Source organism: Pelophylax lessonae (assembly GCF_965119305.1).
Source record: "Pelophylax lessonae genome assembly, chromosome: 1".
NCBI classification, from domain to species: domain Eukaryota; kingdom Metazoa; phylum Chordata; class Amphibia; order Anura; family Ranidae; genus Pelophylax; species Pelophylax lessonae.
In genome coordinates, this window is record NC_138768.1 from 2,944,547 (window position 1) to 2,965,875 (window position 21,329).

The 21,329-nt window shown below is 47.5% G+C and overlaps 1 protein-coding gene across 1 annotated transcript; it reads right to left on the minus strand.

Moving 5' to 3' along the window:
- Positions 1 to 1,984: 1,984 nt before the first annotated feature.
- LOC309544320 (5,6-dihydroxyindole-2-carboxylic acid oxidase-like) lies at positions 1,985 to 20,944 on the minus strand (the record flags this gene model as incomplete). Its single annotated transcript, XM_082243227.1, has 7 exons — positions 20,548 to 20,944; positions 17,991 to 18,313; positions 16,164 to 16,368; positions 15,233 to 15,400; positions 14,460 to 14,639; positions 13,580 to 13,726; positions 1,985 to 2,169 (listed from the first exon to the last, which is right to left on the minus strand). Exons 1-7 carry the CDS (start codon positions 20,936 to 20,938, stop codon positions 1,985 to 1,987), a joined length of 1,599 nt encoding a protein of 532 aa, XP_082099353.1. The 5' UTR covers positions 20,939 to 20,944.
- Positions 20,945 to 21,329: the final 385 nt, after the last annotated feature.

The following is a 21,329-nucleotide window of genomic DNA, read 5'->3' on the forward strand; positions in this document are numbered from 1 at the left end:
ATTTGGAGGAGATAAGGTTGATGATGTAGCTGGGGGACAGAGTTTTAAATGTCTTTGTATGTTTATATTGAATTTTATTTGTTTGACAATGGGAAGCCAATGGATGGATTGGCAGAGAAGGGTGGAAGACACTGAGCAGAGACCAGTGGAGGGATTGGCAAAGGGTGGAGGACAGAGCAGTGGAGGGATTTGCAGAGAAGGGTGAAGGACACTGAGCAGAGACCAGTGGAGGGATTGGCAGAGAAGGGTGAAGGACACTGAGCAGAGACCAATGGAGGGATTGGCAGAGAAGGGTGGAGGACACTGAGTGGAGACCACTGGAGGGATTGGCAGAGAAGGGTGAAGGACACTGAGTGGAGACCAATGGAGGGATTGGCAGAGAAGGGTGGAGGACACTGAGCGGAGACCAATGGAGGGATTGGCAGAGAAGGGTGGAGGACACTGAGCGGAGACCAGTGGAGGGATTGGCAAAGGGTGGAGGACGGAGCCATGTGTTTTGCCCATGCAAAAGTTTTTCCCCTTCTTATTCCAGGTGACAAAAATTGTACATTCCCCATCACTTCCTGTCATGTGACCAAGACAAAATTTTTTTTTTTTTTTTAGTTCATTTTTAAAAGTGTCCCGTTCATCCAAAATGTAAGAACTTTTAGCAGCAAAACATATGAGACGCTGCCACTGATGTCTCCTGAAGTCCCCCATTATAATTCTGAGCAAACAAGGCGCTAGCAAGGGTTGCCAACCACACTAATCCATGTACCGTTCTCTATAACCCAAAGGATTGAATGGGTGGGACAGCATGACAACCAATCAGCCAGCCTGCACGGTAGAGAACCCTCCCCCCCCCCATTTTCAAGTCTTACATTGTGTACTGTAGGAAAAAAAAAAAAATTCAAGGTTTAGATGGATGAATCAAATAAGATAAGTATGAAGTGCCAGCCCAAAACCACGTTCACACTTCTGTAAATTTGGCATCACCACACAAACCTTAAACTAGGCTTTAATCAGTCGGGGCCCCACCACCCATTTGGTCCTCCAGCAGGCTTCCTTTTTAGGAGAACATTCTCAGCAACCATGGGAACATCGCCACATGGGTATAATGGTTTATGGGAGCTTCCATGTTCAACTAGACCAGTGGTCCTCAAACCTGGTCCTCAGGACCCATTAACAGGCCAGGTTTGCAAGATAACTGAAATACATCCCAGGTGATAGAATTTACTGCTCAGTGATTGCAGTACTCCACTCTGCATCTCCCCCAAGGTAATACTTTAAAATCTGACCTGTTAGTGGGTCATGACTGAGGACTGGAGTTGAGAAACACTGATCTAGAACATTCCTACATTCATCATGGACACCAATGCCTATAGCAGGGTCTTCAAAGTACGGCCCTCCAGCTGTGGCAGAACTACACATCCCATGAGTCATTGTAAAACTCTGACATTCACAGACATGACTAAGCATGATGGGAATTGTAGTTTCACAACAGCTGGAGGGCCATAGTTATAAGACCCCTGGCCTATAGGGAATGTATGGAATACAAAGCACGATGAATGAGTTCTATGAAGATGGACACAGGAGCAGACTAGAAATTGTTTTATATACTTTTTTTATTATTAGGTCGTGTATAGCATTAACACTTCATTAATAAAGCCACTCCGAGGAGTACAAAACTGACAACCCTAGAGCACATTTCTCCAACACTTGTGTCCGGTATCATTAGCAGCACATTGTAATATTGGAAGAACCTTGGCTGAAGACCCTTTAGATCCAGTCCAGGAGGCTCTCCCAGCAGAAAGTGGTCAGAGACTTCTATATGGAACTACAGCAGAATAGTAACAAAAAAAGGAGAATCCATAAGTGGGACATTCCATAAGTGGGACATTCCATAAGTGGGACATTCCATAAGTGGGACATTCCATAAGTGGGACATTCCATAAGTGGGACATTCCATAAGTGGGACATTCAGTTTCCAGCATTCCATTGGACATCACACCGTGTCAGCATTCTCTTCAGCACACCGATGGTAGGACTCTGCCAGGAGAGGCTTCAGACTTTCATTCCTTTGGTTCCTTCTCTGCCTGGCACACCAGGTAAAAGCACAAATCACAGCCACAAGACCCAACCCTGCTATGACCGTTATCACCCCAATCTCTTCATTTCTTAATGGACGACCTGGGAAAAAAAAAAAAAAAAAAAAAAAAAAAAAAATTACCAACCTTCATTTTTAAAATACATTGCATGAGTCATAACCAAGAAGAGAACAAACATCTGGCAGCCATGACCCCCCCCCCCCCCCCCATTTCATTTTGGATGTAGTAGGAAATGGTAAAAACCAGTGATGTTGCCTTCTGTGTCTTTGAGAGCCTTCCTTTGTAAACCGGAAGCAAAGAATCTCCAAGATGGAGGGCGATCACTTAGGACAGTTGTCACCAGAACAAGTGTCCCCATTGAAGATTTTTCCATTTTGTTCAGCAAGAATGCAAACTTGCCACAACGGTCCAAAAAAAAAAAAAAAAAAAAAAAAAAAAAAAAAAAAAAAAACACCCCACATGTTCTTGTTTGGGAAGCACCTTAACATGGATGTTATGGATGATCTGGACCCATTTTTCCACAGAGTGTTGGTATCTAAACCCCAACAATAAAACCAGTACCGTCCTCTGTGCACTGAGTCTAAATAGCCCACACAATTCTAGTCTTAGCCTACAGAACAATTTAGTCCCCATTTTATGGGCATGACCATGGGAGGGAAAAAGCATCAGTATAGCAGAAGACCATGGGCAGGTCTGACACCAGTCCACAAAAATGTGAGTTGTCAGTCCAACTGAAATCGTAGCCAAATCCCCTTTCTAGCACATCAGGTAATTCTGGACTAGCAGGGATAAAATGATAACCATGGGAAAGTCCTTGTATTGTGAATGCATATTTTTTACTTTGCCCTGACATTTACTGAGACATTAGAAGATTTGTACTTCAACTGATGTGGCTTTGCTCAGGTCTTTGAACAGTTCATCTGTAGGGAGGTGCAGTTTATTCTCTACTGCAGGTGGCATTTGATCACAGCAGCAATGCATTTTGGGGGGGTCAAGTCGAAGGTAACTTGGTTCCTCTACAATTTCCTGTGTGACGGTACTCATCACTGGGAGTGAAAGATCCAGTCCTATTTGAAGAAGTTATCCAAACCATTTTCTCAGTGTAAGTAATAGTCAACAATATCTCAAGAAATAAATGGATTTTTGTAAAATCTTACCGTAAAATCCTTTTCTCTTAAGCTCATTGACAGACGTAGTCCTCGATTAAAAACAACTCTGGTTATGCTGCCCTCTACAGGAGTAGGACTAGACAGGAAAGAAAACGTTCTGGCCACACCCTAGGGGCAGTCCCAGAGGGTATATCCTCTCACTTCCTGCTACAGCAAATCAGTTATGTCACAAAGCAGTGTTTAGAGAATTTAACCCAACCCAACTCAAAAACAGAGGGGCGGGTACTACGTCTGTCAATGAGCCTTAAGAGAAAAGGATTTTACGGTAAGATTTTACAAAAATCCATTTTTCTCTGTTGCTCATTGACAGACGCAGTCCTCGATTAATAACTCGGGACGTCCCAAAGCAGTACCACAAATGAGGGGTGGGATGACAGAAATCAAAATCCAGAAGGCCCAACCGGAGCCAACCAGAAGCATCAAGGACTCATCGAGCAAAAAGATGAGACCTAAGTGAAACACCCAACAAACCCTTGAGGTAGACCAACAGTCTCCTCAGATTGCGGCCTGCAGAACCTTGTGGCCAAAAGAGGCATCCGACGATGCCATCACATCAACTTTATAAAATGTTGTAAAGGTATGAACCGACGATCAAGTCATCGCCTCGAAAACCTGGATCGCTGACGCCTGATGGTGGAAGACCCAGGAGACCCTAGGCGCCCGAGTAGAGTGCGCCTTAACAGGGAACGGAGGATTCCGACCCTTAATAGAATAAGCCTGTACCACCGTCTGACTGGTCCATCTAGATATGGTCGCGGCAGACACAGGCAACCCCCTTCAAGGGCTATCCGTGATCACAAAAAGTGAGTCCGTCTTACGAAAACAAGTTCGTAGTAGTCAAGTGTATCCTTCTGAACCCCATCCAAGGAGTGTAATGCAACTCCCAAGGATGGCTAGTCTTAGGACACGGGGAAGGTAACACAATATCTTTATTCAGATGAAAACTCTGAAAACCACTTTAGGAAGGAAGGATGGATCTGGAAGAAGAACCACCTTATCCCTATGAACCACCAGAAATGGGGGACAAGATAATGCAGCCAGTTCTGACACCCTGCGTGCAGAAGTAATGGCCACCAAGAAGGCCACCTTCTGGGATAATGTAAGCAAGGGAACCTCCCTAATATCTTCAAAGAGAAGTTTCTGAAGAACTGACAACACTAAATTAAGATCCCAGGCGGTAAGGGTGCACGCACTGCCGGAGCCAGATGTCGCACCCCCTGGATGAAATTCTGCACCAAGGAATGATTAGCCAAAGGTTTCTGAAAGAAGATTGCTAACGCTGAAATCTGACCCTTGATCGTGCTCAAGGACAGTTTCTGCTCAACCCCTTGTTGCAGAAAGACCAAAATTCGGATCACCGAATAGGTATGTGGGGGAAATTCAAGAGATTCACACCACGCAAATATAAGACTTCCATGTGCTGGAAGTCGCTTTCCTTGCTTTAACTAGAGGTAGGAATAACTGAAGCTGACACTCCCTTGTCCTTCAGTACCTGGGTCTCAATGGCCAGGCCATTAAGCCAGCGATTGTAAAGCAAGATGGAAGATCGGTCCCCGAGACCGCAAATCCTCCCTGAGAGGAAGTCTCCAAGGAGCGTCCGTGACTAGCCTCACCAAGTCGGCGTACCAGGCTCGACGAGGTCAGTCCGGAATTTCCAGAATAACTGGAATTCCCTCCACCTCTATCCTGCGAAGAAGTTCCCGCAGTAACTTGAGGATGGAAGGCATGCCGTAGCTGATACTGCCCCCACGGGGCGATCAGCGTTTCTGCTGCGTCCGCTAGAAGATCGCGGGTGCGAGCTACAAACCTCCGCACCTTCCTGTTGAGCCAAGGTGCCAACAGATCCACATCCGGGGTGCCCCAATGAAGGGACAGCTAGTGAGATACCTCTGGATGAAGAGGCCATACCCCTTGATCCAGAATCTGACGGCTGAAATAATCTGCCTGCCGATTTCCCACCCCCGGAGTGAACAATGCGGGGAGATCCGGAACAAACCGTTCCGTCCAACGAAAGATGCTAGTCGTGTGATTGGATCCGAATCGGGCTGCTCTAGAGCTGCTCGGTCCAGTAAATCAGACAAAATCTGATCGCTCTCAGTTCCGATACCCTATTGGTAACCTGGATACTATCAGAAGGAATGACTTCCCCTGGTTGAGCATCGGAGGCTCCCTGGTCCGCTCGCCCAACCGGATCCGATTGTCCAGGAAATCGGAATTCTGATTCCATAAGAAAAGAATCTCATTCAGGAGAATTCGGGTATGAGACTGGGTATACGGTACTGCCTCTAAGAAGGCCACCATCCGTCCCAGCCAATTGACGGACAGCAACATCCGAATCGTTGACTGAACCTTCTGGAGTTTCCCTGCAAGGAGAAAACCTCTTGCCCAGGATGTATCCAACCTTAGGCCCAGATAGTTCAGTCTCCTGGTGGGAACCAGGGATGTGGGAAAGCGAAGAAAAAACGCTGATGTCCTGCGATGATGGGGATATAAAGATAGGCATCCTAAATGTCTGTGGACACCAGGAATCCCCCTGATGCAGGGAGGCCACCACTGTTCGGATGGACTATATTTCCCCAAGTCCAGAAATTGGACGCACCTTGCCCTCTTTCCTGGGCATTGTGAACAGGTTTAAATAGAACCCCTGAAACCGTTAAATGTTAGCAGGGAAGAATCGCACCGGTGGAAGTGATCGAAACTCGATCCTGTATCCTGACCGTATGACCTCGCGAACCCCTTAGTCTGGGTTCCCGGCAAGCCATGGATCCGGAAACCGGTGAAGACCTAACAGTCTGTGGCAAGACAGCAGGTGGTACCGTCTATCCTTTAAAGAGGGATTCCTCAAACGGATAGCGCCTAGCCATGCGTTAGGAAATAACAGGGGTTCGTTTCAAAACGACCCCATTTGGGTAAAGGAAAATCCTTCGCCCTTTTGGTAGGCTAACAAGTACCAAAAAGGAATCTCAGTCTCAGCTACCTCTGCCGGTGTAACCTCAAGACTAAAGGTTTCCCGGACGGACACAACTAGTGCATCCACCACTCTTGTGCTATGGCGGAGACAGAAACGTTCTCTTCACTGCTGAGGAGACATTACCTGAGACAACAGCCCCATAAGAGGGACCTGCAGCTGCATTGACCAGCTCCGAATCCGTATCTGAAGTATCAGATAAACAATAGGGGTAGGCAGGGGTCGCTTCTTGACCCCCGTCCCTGACAGGCCACCTCCACCCGGGATACCAAAGACTCCAAAACTGCCGATAATGCATTAAAAACAAGTGGGGTACTGCGGCCACCTTGAGGGGATCAGGTGGAGATACATATGCGACAGGGTCAATGATTATACAAGACACTTGCCAGCGACAAAAAATTACAAAGTAAAAAACTTTTTTAGAAAGAAAGAAATAAAGAAAGAAAGAAAAAGAAAGAAAGAAAGAAAGAAAGAAAGAAAGAAAAAGAAAGAAAGAAAGAAAGAAAAAGAAAGAAAGAGAAAGAAAGAAAGAGAAAGAAAGAAAGAAAGAAAGAAAGAAAGAAAGAAAAAGAAAGAAAAAGAAAGAAAAAGAAAGAAAGAGAAAGAAAAAGAAAGAAAGAAAAAGAAAGAAAAAGAAAGAAAGAAAGAAAGAAGCCCAAGGCTCATCCCTGATGCACAGAAGTTATCAGCTTGCTCAGTGCCGTCTTGTTACAGACAGCAAGTCTTTGGCCCCATTTCCTGGGTAAAGGGGGTGGCTCCGCCCCTTAACACACCTACCGGTGCCTCCCCCTGGCTCCATGAGGTGTTTGGTCACCTCAAACATAGCCGCCCCCATGTTGGAGACACGAGGCTACGCCAATATGGCAGCCTCGTGTGCTCTGCAAGAAAATGGCGGCGGCCTGTTAGGATAGCGGCGGCTAAGCAGCGGCCTGCGGGATGCTGTATACGGCCTAGCGGCCTGTGGGAGTGCATCGGCCCCCCAAACTTCACCCTGGATGGTGATCAGCCTGGCCGGCGGTACCAGACTCTGGTGGGCCGCATGCGGTCCGTGCCTGCCCTTGCTGGAGGAATGCGATCTGGACTGCAGTTATACATGCATAGACATCGTCCTGTGAACACCTCTGACAGGTAGGATATCTTATACTATCACAGTAATATTCTAGTACTGCCACTGACTTCAGTGATCTTTACAGTTTTGAAATGACATTAGATTGTCAGCTCCCAAACCAAGCCTCCTGGTTACTTGTTCACAAAAATCACACTCAAATAGGGGGATCTGTGACATGTTGTAGGATAGAGGGGGACTCTATCTTACCATACAGAGAGGGGCCCGCGTTCACCACAAAACCCGTCAGGGGGAAAAGGGGGAACATACTACTCACCATACCGGAACCAGGCGGGCGCCAACTCCTGACAGTACCCCTCTCCACCGGGGTGGGAGGGCTGTCGACCAATACGGACGCCGTGACTGTTGGTCATTGGCGTTTCAGCGAGACGTTTAACTCGCAGGGTCAGTCCCCGTCCAGTGGGACTATGTCGCGGCCGACCCAGCGCGGAGCTATGGCCTGCACGCGCTCGTAGGCTGAACTGGGGTGACCACTGGATCTCAACATCCAGCCCGTCGCCCAGTTCCAGCTTTCTTGCTTGAAGATCTCACAGGAACACTGGAGAAAAAAAGCGGTCTAAAAATCTAAGAAAAAAATCCTGCCAGGACCGAAGATCCCAGCAAGGCATCTAGGTCCTTACTCCTAACTAGACAGAAAAAAACTGATTTGCTAGAGCAGGAAGTGAGAGGATATACCCTCTGGGACTGCCCCTAGGGTGTGGCCAGAACGTTTTCTTTCCTGTCTAGTCCTACTCTTGTAGAGGGCAGCATAACCAGAGTTGTTATTAATCAACGAGGACTAAGTCTGTCAATGAGCGACAGAGAAATTAAGATTTAATCCCACTTTACACTGAGAACTATAGCCATGAAGTCTGTGACTCCTAAACACTCAAAGCAATGCTTAGATGTGTATTCCATGTACTTCAATGTAGGAGACAGACAGACTGTCACTGGCAAGCTCCCCCTATTGTCTATTGAGGTGGGATGTGGATTGTGTCAAGCCTGTCTTTTCAATTGCTAAATTTTAACTCCTATTGTTTGTCCAGATAATTAGTTCAGGTTAATTCTATTTCTGTATACAATTTCATCTGCTTATGATAATGTAATCAGGCAACCCCTGATCTGTGTATGGTAATCTGATCGGGGGGGGGGGGGGGAAATGTACATGCTGTATATAAAATTCATTGCAACTGTTCGAGATTCCAGTACAAGCCAAGTTGGCGGCTAGCTTTGTATGGGGCGGCTGGGAAAATTTGGTATCCATGTTCACCACTGGGAGGAAGCCGTATACTGACGGAAGGCCACAAGTAGAGTGTGGGTCTAAGTTCCGTTACACCTTGGTCACAAAGGTAGCAGCTATCCTAATGCATTTGAGCATCCCATGTCACTGTGGTGGCCATCTTGGCTAAGGCAGATTCTATTAAGATTCCAGCTATAGGGTTTTGTAAGTGGTTAGTGTAGGGATCCCTGCCTGGCAGGGACAGTGCTCAGATTGGGGTAAAGGTCCTGGAGGACTAGGACAATGCAGGGCCTATACCTACCTCTCCAAGAAGCCTACTCCTTTTGAGTGTGGCGTAGCCAGGCTGCATTCCACTCCTTGCGGCAGATGGGACAGTTTCCCTGCATCATGGTCAAGATTGTAATGGGCCCCAGGCAGGTTTGCTTCCCCACTGGGCTTGTTTGTACTAGCTGAACTATTATACAATGTATTATTGCCAAGCTTGGCCTCAGTTCACTGCCTATTGCACAATGCTGCACCTAGCCCACAAGTGTACATGTAGAGTCTACACCAGGGATCTCAAAACTACGGCCCTCCTGCTGTTGTGGAACTACACGTCCCAAGAGTCATTGTAAAACTATCAGACATGATTAAGCATGATTGAAATCGTTCCTAAACTGGAGGGCCATAATCTTTTGGGCTAACTTCCCTGCATCTGCTGTCAGAAAAAGCCTTTTAGGATCTACATTTTAGACCATTAACCCCTTCATAGCCAAGGCCAACAAACCTTCAATACCCAAACCCAATTTTCTTACGTCCTGACAGTCGCAGCCCGTTCAGTAAGCCTTCACGACTGGGTAATGGCGCCCTCTGCAGGAGTAAGCTAGGCAGTAAAAGGATTAGGAAAAAAAAAAAAAAAAAAAAACTGACACCTCTAGGGGGGGGGGCGTCCCTCAGACATTACCCAGACCATTAGTACTGTTCTCCAGTTTCTTGCTGCCTAGCGTCAGGAGTAGGTCTAGGTCTTCCCAGCTGGGACCCAGGTCTCAGTTTTTTGTCCCTTTAAAAAAGTTTCACTCCCTATCGCTAGTTAGTCAGGGGGATCCCTGGAGGACTACAAGCGACAGAGCTGGGCCTCGCACTGGATATATATCACGGTGTCCCAGCCTGCCAACGAGCGTCGCAGGTCATGGGTGCGCCCAGGCCTCACCACGACAGTGCCCCTGAGGACAGGGATGAGCCTGTGGAGAATCACATCTTTGTCGAGATGTCTCCCATTTCAGAATGCCGTGTGTTGCTAGCATCCCTGCCTGGCTGACGGCACCCCCACTCAGGGTGGGATGTGTTCTGTATCGGAGCGGGGGAGGCAGAAACATGCCGTCTCTGTAGTGTCCCCCCTCCCTGGCCATCTTGGCGGCCCCTAGCTCCCTGCCCCCGCTGGGGGTGCCATGCGGTGCACACTGCCTGAATGGGGGGGGTGCCTCTGAGGTGTCCGTTTTCCTGGGTTTGTGCTGACTTGGCACTGTTCGTTCCACCGCCATCTTGGGTGAGGGCAGGCTTTCTGGCTCATTGTGTGGGCAGCTGCCATTTTCTGACCTTTGGTGCCGGTTTGGGCGCCATCTTTGTTGTAGGCAGCCGCCTAGTAAGGGCAGTGGCCATTTTGCGAGTGCTTCTTCCCATTTACTTTTAATAGGCATTCATTACTGTGGCTCAGGGAATGATCGGCCTCTAGTGCGCGAGGTCACTTCTTTTTCCTACTGTAGTCTGTAGCAGTATTAAAGGGGTCTCCACCAGCAGTGCAGATTTGCGGTTTTAAAGGGCCAGTGTCCCAAAAAATTTTTTTAAAGCTAAATGGAGTTCCCTGCAGACCTGGTTGGGGCTTCAGGAACTCCTGAATCCTCTTCCATGGCCTCCTTATCTGCTGCACTTGCAACCTTGGCGTCCAAGGTTGATCTGCTGATGTCTGAATGTAGTGCTCAAACAGCGGGTGTCCTCTGTCTTCTGACTAAGCCTGAATTGGTTGCCACGGACAACATTTCCCCCCCCCCCCCCTCCCGAGGGGTCCCAGTCCTCATTTGGATGGGGAGGAGGAGTCCTCAACTGCGGCATGGAAATGCGCTGTAGTGGATGCACTTATTCGCACCATTAAGGAGACTTTGAATCTTGATGAGCCCACCCAGTCAGGTAAGCGGGTGTCCTTGGGGTGCCGAAAAGCCCAGAAGTCAGATAAGGTTTCTCCTTGCCCCAAGGACTTTTACGAAACCGTGAACGACCAATGGCATTGCATCAAACATATGCTGGTGGTACCTAAGCATTTTCAATACAGTTATCCCTTTGCGGATTGAGTCAACAAATCGCTGAACTGTCGTCAAAGGCGGACCACACTGTTTCTAGGTTGAATCCAGGTTGATGCCCGTGGAGGACTCCCCAGTGTTTAGGGATCCGGCGGATAGGCACGTGGAGACGCTTTTCCACCACTTGCATTTGGTAGCGGACTCTGCTCAAACCTGTGTTCCACTTCGGTGATGGTTTCTCAAGCGGTCACTGAATGGGCCAAGGTGCTTAGGCACACTTTAGTGGAGTCGGCCTCCCCGACTGCCCTTGACCTGGGGGGGGGGGGGGAAATCAGATGGCCCAGGCCATCATGTACCTATGTGATGTGGCCTTGGCCTTGGACAAGGCTCCTTTGGTCGCAATCCACCGCATTTGGCTAAAAAAAAAAGTGGTCAGACTTTTTGGGGGGGATACCTGCGATGAGTTGATCAAAGGTCTTACGGGTGGTAAGAGTACCCTTTTGCCCCAAGCCTCTCAAGGAAAAATCACCCTGCACTAAAAGGTGTCCTTTCAAAGCTCATCGTGCGTCCTTTCCACAGGAAAAAGGTAAATCCTTTAAGTCTCAGGCGGTCACAAGAAGCCATGGTCTGGGAAGCCCAAGGCCAGCCAGTCCGGTGGCCCAGTCTTCCTCCGCCTGAAGGGACGCCGTCACCCATTTCAGGGGTGGGGGGGGGGGGAAGACATCTGCGTTACTTTCGGGAACCCTGGTTGTCCCAAATCCAGGACAGGTGGGTTCATGAGCTGATTTATTCAGGGTACAAGATTGAATTTCTATCTCGCCCCGCAGACAGGTTCTTTCCATCAAATCTCCATCTAACTCCTGATAGTCTAAAAGATCTCAGGAGGGTGGTGCAAGATCTTCTTGCCCAAGGAGTTATTGTTCCAGTCCCTTTAGCGGGACAGGTTTCGCGGGTTCTATTCCAACCTGTTCACGATGCCCAGAAAAGAGGGAAAAGTGCGTCCGATTCTGGACCTCAAGTCTCTGAACCACTTGTGTCGGTGCAGAAGTTCCAGATGGAATGCATCCGGTCAGTGGTGGCGTTGAGTCTGGGGGAACTTTCTGGCCTCCATCCATCAAATTAAGGATGCATATCTGCACACCCCCATCTATGGAGGTCATCAGCGGTATCTGCTTTTTCAGTTTGTGGCATTACCCTTCGGTCTCGCTTCAGCTCCCAGGGTATTCAGCAAGGTTTTGGCTCCAGTACTCGCTCTGTTGAGCATGCGGCGGATTGGGGTCCTCGGTTATCTGGACGACCTGTTGAGGGCGAGCTCGTGTGCCACTCTGGCAGGCGATCTGACAGTCACGGTTCAGACGCTCCAGGAGTTCCGATGGATCGTCAACTTTCAGAAGTCGGCACTGACCCCGTCCGTTTGTCTGTTACCTGGAGATGGCCCTGGACTCTGCTCAAAGGTTTATCTCCCGGAGGAGAAACTTTGGACCCTGCAGGGTGAGATCAGGTCCCTCAGGACAACAATCTCTCCTCTCTATGGGCCTGCAGGCGATATGACAGTCACGAGGACGTAAGAAAAAAAATAGTTTTTGTAAGAACTTACTGTAAAACTTTTCTCTGAGTCCTCTGACAGTCACAGCCCCTCTGGTTTTCTTTATTGTGGTTGATGCCTTCCATTACTGCTTGCTACGAAACTGGAGAACAGTACTAAGTGTGTCTGGGTAATGTCTGAGGGACGCCCCCTAGAGGCGTCTCAGTGTAAAGGTATTGCTAATCCTTCTCCTGCCTAGCTTACTCCTGCAGAGGGCGCCATTACCCACTCACGAAGCCTTATTGAACGGGCTGCGACTGTCAGAGGACTCCGAAAAAAGTTTTATGGTAAGTGCTTACAAAAACTATTTTGATACGAGTTAGTAAAACTACCAACTACTTCATGTATTAAAGTGGTTTATACCATTTTCAGGACAGATTGGGCTCTCATTCAGTGGTGAAAGCATGGCTGTGAGCTGGATTTTTGTGGAACTCTGTTCTGCCACCTTCAGCACTGGCTGCTCACTACTGTCACTTGCGAGCACAGAATCTCAGCTCTGTATTTACAAGTGACAGCCTATGCACCTCTCCTTGCTGCCAATGTGTGCCAACCCCCCAAGGATTTGGCTTCTGTGAATGGAGCCACATACGAGTGTGGGGAAATAAACTGCAGCTGCAGGAGGTACAAGAGCCGGCTAGGCCATAAGATGGTGGAGGGATGGCAGCAGTGGTCAGATCTGAGGGGTGCAAAAATGAGATGTGGATTGGGGGGGGAGAAATTTAATGGTAAGGAGCGGTAGAAGAGGTCTGCAGAGCTTAGCTGTTGGGGAAGGGGGAATTGCAGAGAGGCTGTGGAAGAATGATACTCGGTGTTGGCATCTTAGCTGGGATCCTGGCTGTGACTGCTTGCCGCTTCAAAGCTGGGTGCCCACTGCAAACGCACAAGCCACACATTGTGAATGGTCCCACAGTCTTGATGTGTCCCAGAATATGGGGGGGAATCTTCCACTTGGGATTGCCTAGGCCAGTGACGGCAAACCTTGGCAACCCAGATGTTTTGGAACTACATTTCCTATGATGCTCAACTAGTGCATGATCACATCTGGGATGCCAAGGTTGGCCATCACTGGCCAAGGGGATCCAAGCAGAATTGGGAGCTGTCAAAACTAGATACACACACTATATAATACTCAGACACATGATTGGTACTTACTAGGCCACTGAATGTCGTAGGAATAGCCCAGGTTGTCCGGTGCAGTTACAAACATCTCACTGTTGGTCACTGGGGGCCAGAAGGGAACCATATTGTGTTGTCTATTGTGGCCTATAGGAGCATTTTCCAGTGGATACTGTGTGAAATCTAGAACAAAACCAACACAGGTCCTCTTAGTTAGGAGCCATCGACTTAGACAAAGTGATTCTATGGTAGGTCATCTGTACTTTTAGAAATTAGAAATGACCCAGCCTGGCGCCAAACCCAAGAACTGTCACTGGCAGCAGTTTATGTACACAAATGATGCCCATTATACAGCTGCTATAAAAAGCTAGCAGAGCCCTACTAAAATAATCAGAATGGTTTAGCTATCAGTTAACATTTCCATAATTGTAGAATTTGGGCAAGGATTTCAGATCAATCAATGTGTACCACTGCAGCTTGGTTACTACGAGTATGGAAGAGCTCATTAAGACTTTCATACCCTCCACCACCCCTACAGATCCTACCCTCCACCCCTCTACAGATCATACCCTCCACCCCCCTACAGATCATACTACCCTCCACCACCCCTCTACAGATCCTACCCTCCTCCACCCCCCTACAGATCCTACCCTCCACCATCCCTCTACAGATCCTACCCTCCACCATCCCTCTACAGATCCTACCCTCCACCATCCCTACAGATCCTACTACCCTCCACCACCCCTCTACAGATCCTACCCTCCACCACCCCTACAGATCCTACTACCCTCCACCACCCCCTACAGATCCTACCCTCCACCACCCCTACAGATCCTACCCTCCACCACCCCCCTACAGATCCTACCCTCCACCACCCCCCTACAGATCCTACCCTCCACCACCCCCCAGATCATACCAGCACTGTGTCTCCTCAGCCATTCGTCAAACACGGCATCTGTGAATGTATGCAGCAGCACAAAGATCGGGTCGTTGGGAGATATGTGGGTCTGTCCTCCGGTACCATTGAGGAACAAGTGAGCAAGGTTATGGAGGCTGCGAACTGTTGGGTTGTACTGGCCAGACGGCTCGCTGTACCCTGTGGAATAAAGAGTTTATAATCAATACATGGTTAAAAAGGTCTATAGGACTATTGTTGGATGCTCCAGCACCATAACATCCAGGTGAACCTGTCCTTTCAGTTCTACAAAATATTTTATATGGACAACAGTGCCTTTAAGGGCAGCAACAGTCTTATATTAAAGTGGGGGTGTCCAGACTTAAAAAAATGGCCAGTTTTCTGTCCTTCAGACTTCAGGGGGGCCAGTGGAAGTCGTAAATGCCCAGCACAAAAAAAATAGCCACCTGTGGTCAGGAGGAATTGTGCCCCCTCAGTCAGTGGGGGGTAATAGTGCTCCATCTGATGTCAATGGGAAGAAGAGTGTTCCAACGTTTATATATCAGGGAAGAAAAGTGTGGCCCATCATTGGTGTCAGTGGAAGCAATAGGACCCTTGCATGGTCAATGAGAGAAATGATGCTCCACTGTTCACCACTGGTGGTCTTGAAGCAATGAGATTAGTGCTCCCAAGGGCCACATAAGAGGCATGCAAAGTTCCACATCCGGTCCACTGGCCACAGTTTGGACACCACTATATTAGAGAATCAGCCCAGAATTGGGGGTGTACTGTACCTTCAATCGTGTTTCGGAAGCTCTCAGAAGAGTTTGAGAAGTATGGTGCCGTGTCAAACAAATTTACTTCCAGACAAAGCAAAACCTCTTCCATTTCGGGAAGTCTTTGCACCATGGGCCGTGCCACATTTCCTGCAGGATTCCTCCGGATTGGTCCTCCACCTGTACCTGCAGATTATGAAATTAAGGGTTTAAGCTGACCACACTAGACATGTGCAATTCATTTAGTTAGGAACTGAAGTTGAAATGTGGACGACATTTGTGATTCGGATGGATCTGAATTTCTCAATGACAATAGTAACAAAAGTCAACAAATTTGAAAGTGAATGGGCAACATTTTGCAATAAATACAGTAAGATATAAAGTGAAATATGATTGTTTCCTACTTCAGCTGCTGAATAGAATATAGCTGTCTGACATTTGACTAGAATAGAATCAGAACAAAAAATATAGAATAGCATACAGTAAGAAAATTTATCGCAAATTTTGAATATGATCTTTTTAAGTTGTATTTGAATATTTCTCATCCATTGCAAAAATTTTAATCCGGTAAAAAAAAAAAAAAAAAAAACAAAATAAGTTATGAACGAAACTAGTAACACAAAATAATCCAAACAGTTTCTTCATTCTGCACATGTCTACCATATACTAGTAGGATTGTGTTGAGTGACATTTGAAGTCCTCAATGTAAAAATTACTTTAATTTTGTAATAAGTTTAGTGTCCCAAACACCACATAACGTTGCAGTTAGTCCAATTCAACCCCACTAAGAGTTGGGAAATTGAAGAAAATAAAAAAAATTCTACTAATATGACTCGTTTAAGGCGGATTCATTTCAGGTCATGCTGTATAAAGCATGTTCACATTTCCCATCAGAGCCGACCTCATTCATGAACTCGCCCAGTTACATTTGTGAATCCCATTTACTCACTGTTGCAGATTGTTCCGAGGCTCTCGTAGTCTTCTATATCTTCACAAACCACTCTCCATTGAGAGAAGACTGAATTTGGGCTTAGCAGATTTTCTCCAAAATTGCTCCTCGCACCCATCAGGTCATCAGTGCAAATATCACACTGGTTTCCACCAATGGCAAAATTCCAGTAAGGCAATGAAAAGGATGGGTCTTTCAGAAGGTTCTTCAAACAAGACAAATGAGGAAAGAGCAAGAATTAGAGCCACCATGATGGAATCATCTAGTTCTACACTTTATGCCATAGAGGCCTTAAAACCACCAAAAAGTATTTGGCTCAATGCATTAAGCTTTAAAAGATTTTCCTATATTGCTCATCCTCTTAGTAAGACATTGACACCAACATTTAGATGAATCTAATGGGGTATATACCCCATGTACTAAACTCAGTTTTGGGGGAACTATAACAAGATTGGATATTTGGTACAAAGTCCTATATTTAAAAACCGAATTCCCAATGACCATCGATGTAAAAAGTATTCTGACCAGTGACCATTAGAGAAAGCTACTGTGAGCTGTAGATAATTAGTAGGGATTCCCTGAGCCAATAAAGATTAAGGGTTTCACCACGTGAAAGGTTGAGCAGATGGCCCAACCAGGTTTGGTCTCATTAATTGAACTATTTTTTCCTCCTCCTGGTAAGGAACAGAAATCAGCAAGTCTGACAGGGATGCGCTGGCCATAATACAACTGAAGCTCCGAGGCGCCCACAAAGCAGGTGTAGCCCGGTGGGTGCCCATCTTGCGGCGCCCATCTTGCAGCACACAGGAGCATGTGCAGTCACCACTGACACGGTGCCAAGTGGCCTATACAAGATGAGCAGCTGCACTCGTTGGTTGCTGTTGGAGCTGCAGCCATTATCCCCAGTTTCCAAATCTGCTTCTGTACCCAACTTCTGTGTTTGACCCAGCTTGCCCCGACCACATTTTAATGTTGCATGCCCCGACCTTGGCTTGGTTCTGGACCCAATTTTCCTCCTACTTTTCCTGATCCTGGTTGTCAGCCTCTGCTTGCATCTGGACAATTCTCGGCTTGTCATTTATGCCTGCACCCAACCACCCATTGCTTCTGTCTGCCCTGCATACTCCCTGGCTTTGGCCAACAATCCCGCCTGCCATGTGCAGTCAGTCTTCCTGCACTTGTTACCAGCTGCTGCCTACCCAGCCCAGGGTCTGCTGTCCCTGCTGCTCCAACCCAACTCTGGCGATGTACCTGCTCGCACATCTGCAACTGGAGGAAGATCATACAGGCAGTCAAACCTCACCACACTCACAACCACTGTTGCAATGTTCCCTGAGCTGGGGCTGCATGAGAGGCCTCCCTCTACACATCAGGCTCTGCCAGGAGGTATCCGTCAAGTCTTCCCAGTAGGGACAAACCACAAAAATGCCAGTGCCTTAGCTAGCACCATATCTATAGACCTTAGACATTGGGAGGTCACCCGTTCTGTATTCTGGTGCCAGCAGATATCTTCCAATGCATTTCACAGATGTCAAGACCCACTTCAGGTATCGGAGGACACCATACCCCTTGAGGGAGAGAAATTGGTATAAAGCTTATGTAATGACCACAACCTATTGGGGGGTTCAATTTTTCACACATCCATTGAGGAAAATTTCAAAGGAGTCCCATCTTATAGCTTTTTTGGGCCTGGCCTACATCACATTGCATTAAAGGGTGTAATGAGACGTCTAATGGAAAGGGGCCTCCTTCTCCCTTGCTGCTCTAATGCAGAAACAAACCCGATAAGCTTGTAACCTTCCCCTGAGAAAGTTTTCAGGGACTTACCTGAATGTCCCTTTCCAGCTGCAGCAAATGGAACCTGTGCCATGTGAGGAAGGCTGGACCTTCATGAGAGAAGTCAATACCCCCAGCACTGCCCTGACCCAGGCCCAGGAAGGTTTTGCTGACGCTGTAGTAGTGAGTCCAGACGAAGTAGTCATAAATGGAGATGTTCTCGAAATTAGTAGCGTTACTCTCTGGATCGATCAGCTGATTGTAGTGTCTGGTGGCGATGACGTAATCCGGGTGCACCGTGTTCTTCGCAAGGTCGAGGGCATCAATGAAATGCTGGCGCTCCGTATCATTCAAGGCCATAATATTTCTTCTTTCTAGACAAGAATTGAAAGTGGAATTGTCACAGGTGTTTATTGGAAGCCACAAGCGTTAATGGCTACATGATAAACCTGCTAAGACATCAGAAAAGCAGGGCATTTTTTCAGCAGAAATGTGTGTGTGGGGGGGGGGGGGGGTGGGGGAACGCAGTTCTGGCACCTCCAGCACTGAATGTATGTAGGAGTAGTGGGGTGCACTAAAGGGTCCAATCATGCTGGCTGCTGCTGGGAACGATTATTCCGGGGGGAGGGGCGTTAATTGTTGAGGGGGAGGTCTTCTTTTGCTAGTGGGTCAATTGTTGCTGGTAGGTATTTACTGTTGGAGGGGTCTATTGAGGCTGGCAAGTCTTACTGCTGGCAGATCAATTACTGGGGGGGGGGGGGGATCTATTGTTGAGGGAGGAGTCTTGTTGCTAGTTGGGCTTTTATTGCTGGTGGTCAATTGTTGCTGGGAGGAATCTACTGTTGGAGGGGTCCATTAATGCTGGCTGCTGGGACATTATTGTTGCAGGTGGTAGGACTGTTGAGGCAGTATTTTGTTGCAGTTGCTGGGGGTGGGTCTTGCTGCGGAGGCATCAATTATTCCTTCGGGGGGGGGGGCTATTGCTGGCTGCAGGGGATCCATTTCACTTTTTTGATTACCAAATTCCATACAAATGACTTAGCACCACAAAATTATACTTTGTTCTGTTTTCTCTAAATGAGATGGTACTGGGGGGTTGGTAGAGGCAAGGGATGTCTTGGGAGAGGAGTTCCTGCACCTATTCTGAGAAGAAAGCCCAGCAGATAAGTTATTTTCAATGTAAACTTGTACAGTAAAGGCCAGGGCGGGGGTTATAGCTTTCCAATTACTCATGGACTGTCAGAACCTTCAGCACTACTTGATGCTTTGTGAAAACCCTCATGAAGCAGCCACCATTTATAGTCCATCACCACAAAAGTCAGAAGTAAAAAGCTCAGCTATGAAGATCCAACTGCTGCCGGTATTTAGCCCAATGTAAGCCTGTCCCAATTCTTGCTTCCCCAGACACATTTTGGTTCCTCCCATTGGCTTACATCCTATAGGGACATAGGAGTCCTTAGAAGAACTGCAGTGTTTAGTGAAGGGGGGGGGGGGGTCTTGGACACTTGAAAGCCATGGAATACCTGAAGACATGGGCCACCAGGAAAGTATACATGAAAGCTTAAATCTACAGAGACATGAGGATTTACATGGACCATTCGTGAAATGGAGGTGGTGAAGATGCAGAGGCTTCAAGAAAGTTGCTTGAAATGGTTTGGAAATGCTCACTGTGTACCCCAATCTCCCACAAGGGAAAGCCTGTATGTACCAGGACTTCCAGGCCAGTGTCTAAGAATGGGGCACTCATTGACAAATTCCTACTTTTGTAGTCTCTGTACATAACTTTATATGGCAAACACATGTGGGAGATAAGGGGTCTCTTAAACCCATGCCTATTTATCATCAATATACACTATTACTGCATCCTATTCTAGATGGTACATGGGTTCCCTCTATTCTAGATGGTACATGGGTTCCCTCTATTCTAGATGGTACATGGGTTCCCTCTATTCTAGATGGTACATGGGTTCCCTCAAACACCTCCATATCCAGTATAATAAGCCCAACATCCAAGGCAACACAACCCATAGGAAGCCCATCTTGTTCATCCATGACAACCCTAAACATATGGGAGGTGTTGAGTGACTGGATGAGGGGGGAATTCTACACAGCAACCTTTCCATGTTCTGCCTTGGAACATAAATTGATACCACTTGAACTTCCATTACTAAGGAGCCAAAGCTCTGCAGGAGTCCAGCTAGCAAAGTCTGGATTAAGGATTTACAAAGATTTAGGAGACCAGGCGAGATTGAGGTCTAGTCTGAAGTATGACATCAACCATGTCTGGAGATGTCCCGATCTACTGCCATCCTCCTTTATATGTGCCAAGTGACTGGTGCCCATTGGTTTTCCATGCTGGGCATACGGTCACACCTGAGATTGGGTGCCTGGGATCCTCTAGCCACTAACAGAACATCGAATGCATCTACCGGTCAGCTGAAGATCTGCAATTACTGGATAGCAGTAAAATAGTGATACACAAATCTATATATAGTCTTCTACTCACCAATAACTATATATAGTCTTCTACTTCTACTCACCAATATCTATATATAGTCTTCTACTTCTACTCACCAATAACTATATATAGTCTTCTACTTCTACTCACCAATAGCAATGGGCTGATCACAGTTATCCCCGGTCCACCTAGGTTTGCAGCTGCCACAGTTGTGTCCATGGAAGCGTCCATTGCACAAACAAGCCTTTCTGAAAAAGCGAATGGGCCAGAACTCCCGCTCGTCCAGTCCCTCCATTTTATATTGGGGTCCATGAGGCCTGGCATCCACTGTGATTGGCACGCAGCGGCCACGGCCCATGGTGAAGCCACAGATGTCGCTGGGATCTGGAGACTGTTGAGGGTAGAGGCTGGGACAACACTCTCCGGTAGCCAAGGCCTCTGGGGTGGCACACTGGCGGGGAAACTGGGCAGAAGCCAAGTCACAAAGAAGGATAACCACCAACATCACAGCATGGGGACCCCAAGATTTACAGAGCACCATGGTTCCGGGACAGTGGAGGCTCTAGAACAGACAAGAATATTGGGTCATCCTTATAACCTTGGACAAAACTCTAAAATACATCCAAATAAATGCGGCCAACCAGGGGGGCTCAGGATTTCTATTCAGGAGAACTGGGGGGGGGGGGGGGGGGGAATATTTAACCCAAGGCAAATAAACACACAGAATAAGAATATGTTATCCTTTACCTGCCTAAGGTTTTATTTCTGCCCATCCAGTCCTGAGTGTCACAATGTCACCAAACAGCCCCATCACTAGGGCAGGAGACCGCTTTATACCCGGCTCCTGTCTGACCCAGGACTCAGAGCCATGTGGTGGGAGGATGGACTTCTAGTCATGTCCCCTTTTATGGGGCTCCGATGCCAGGCTCCGG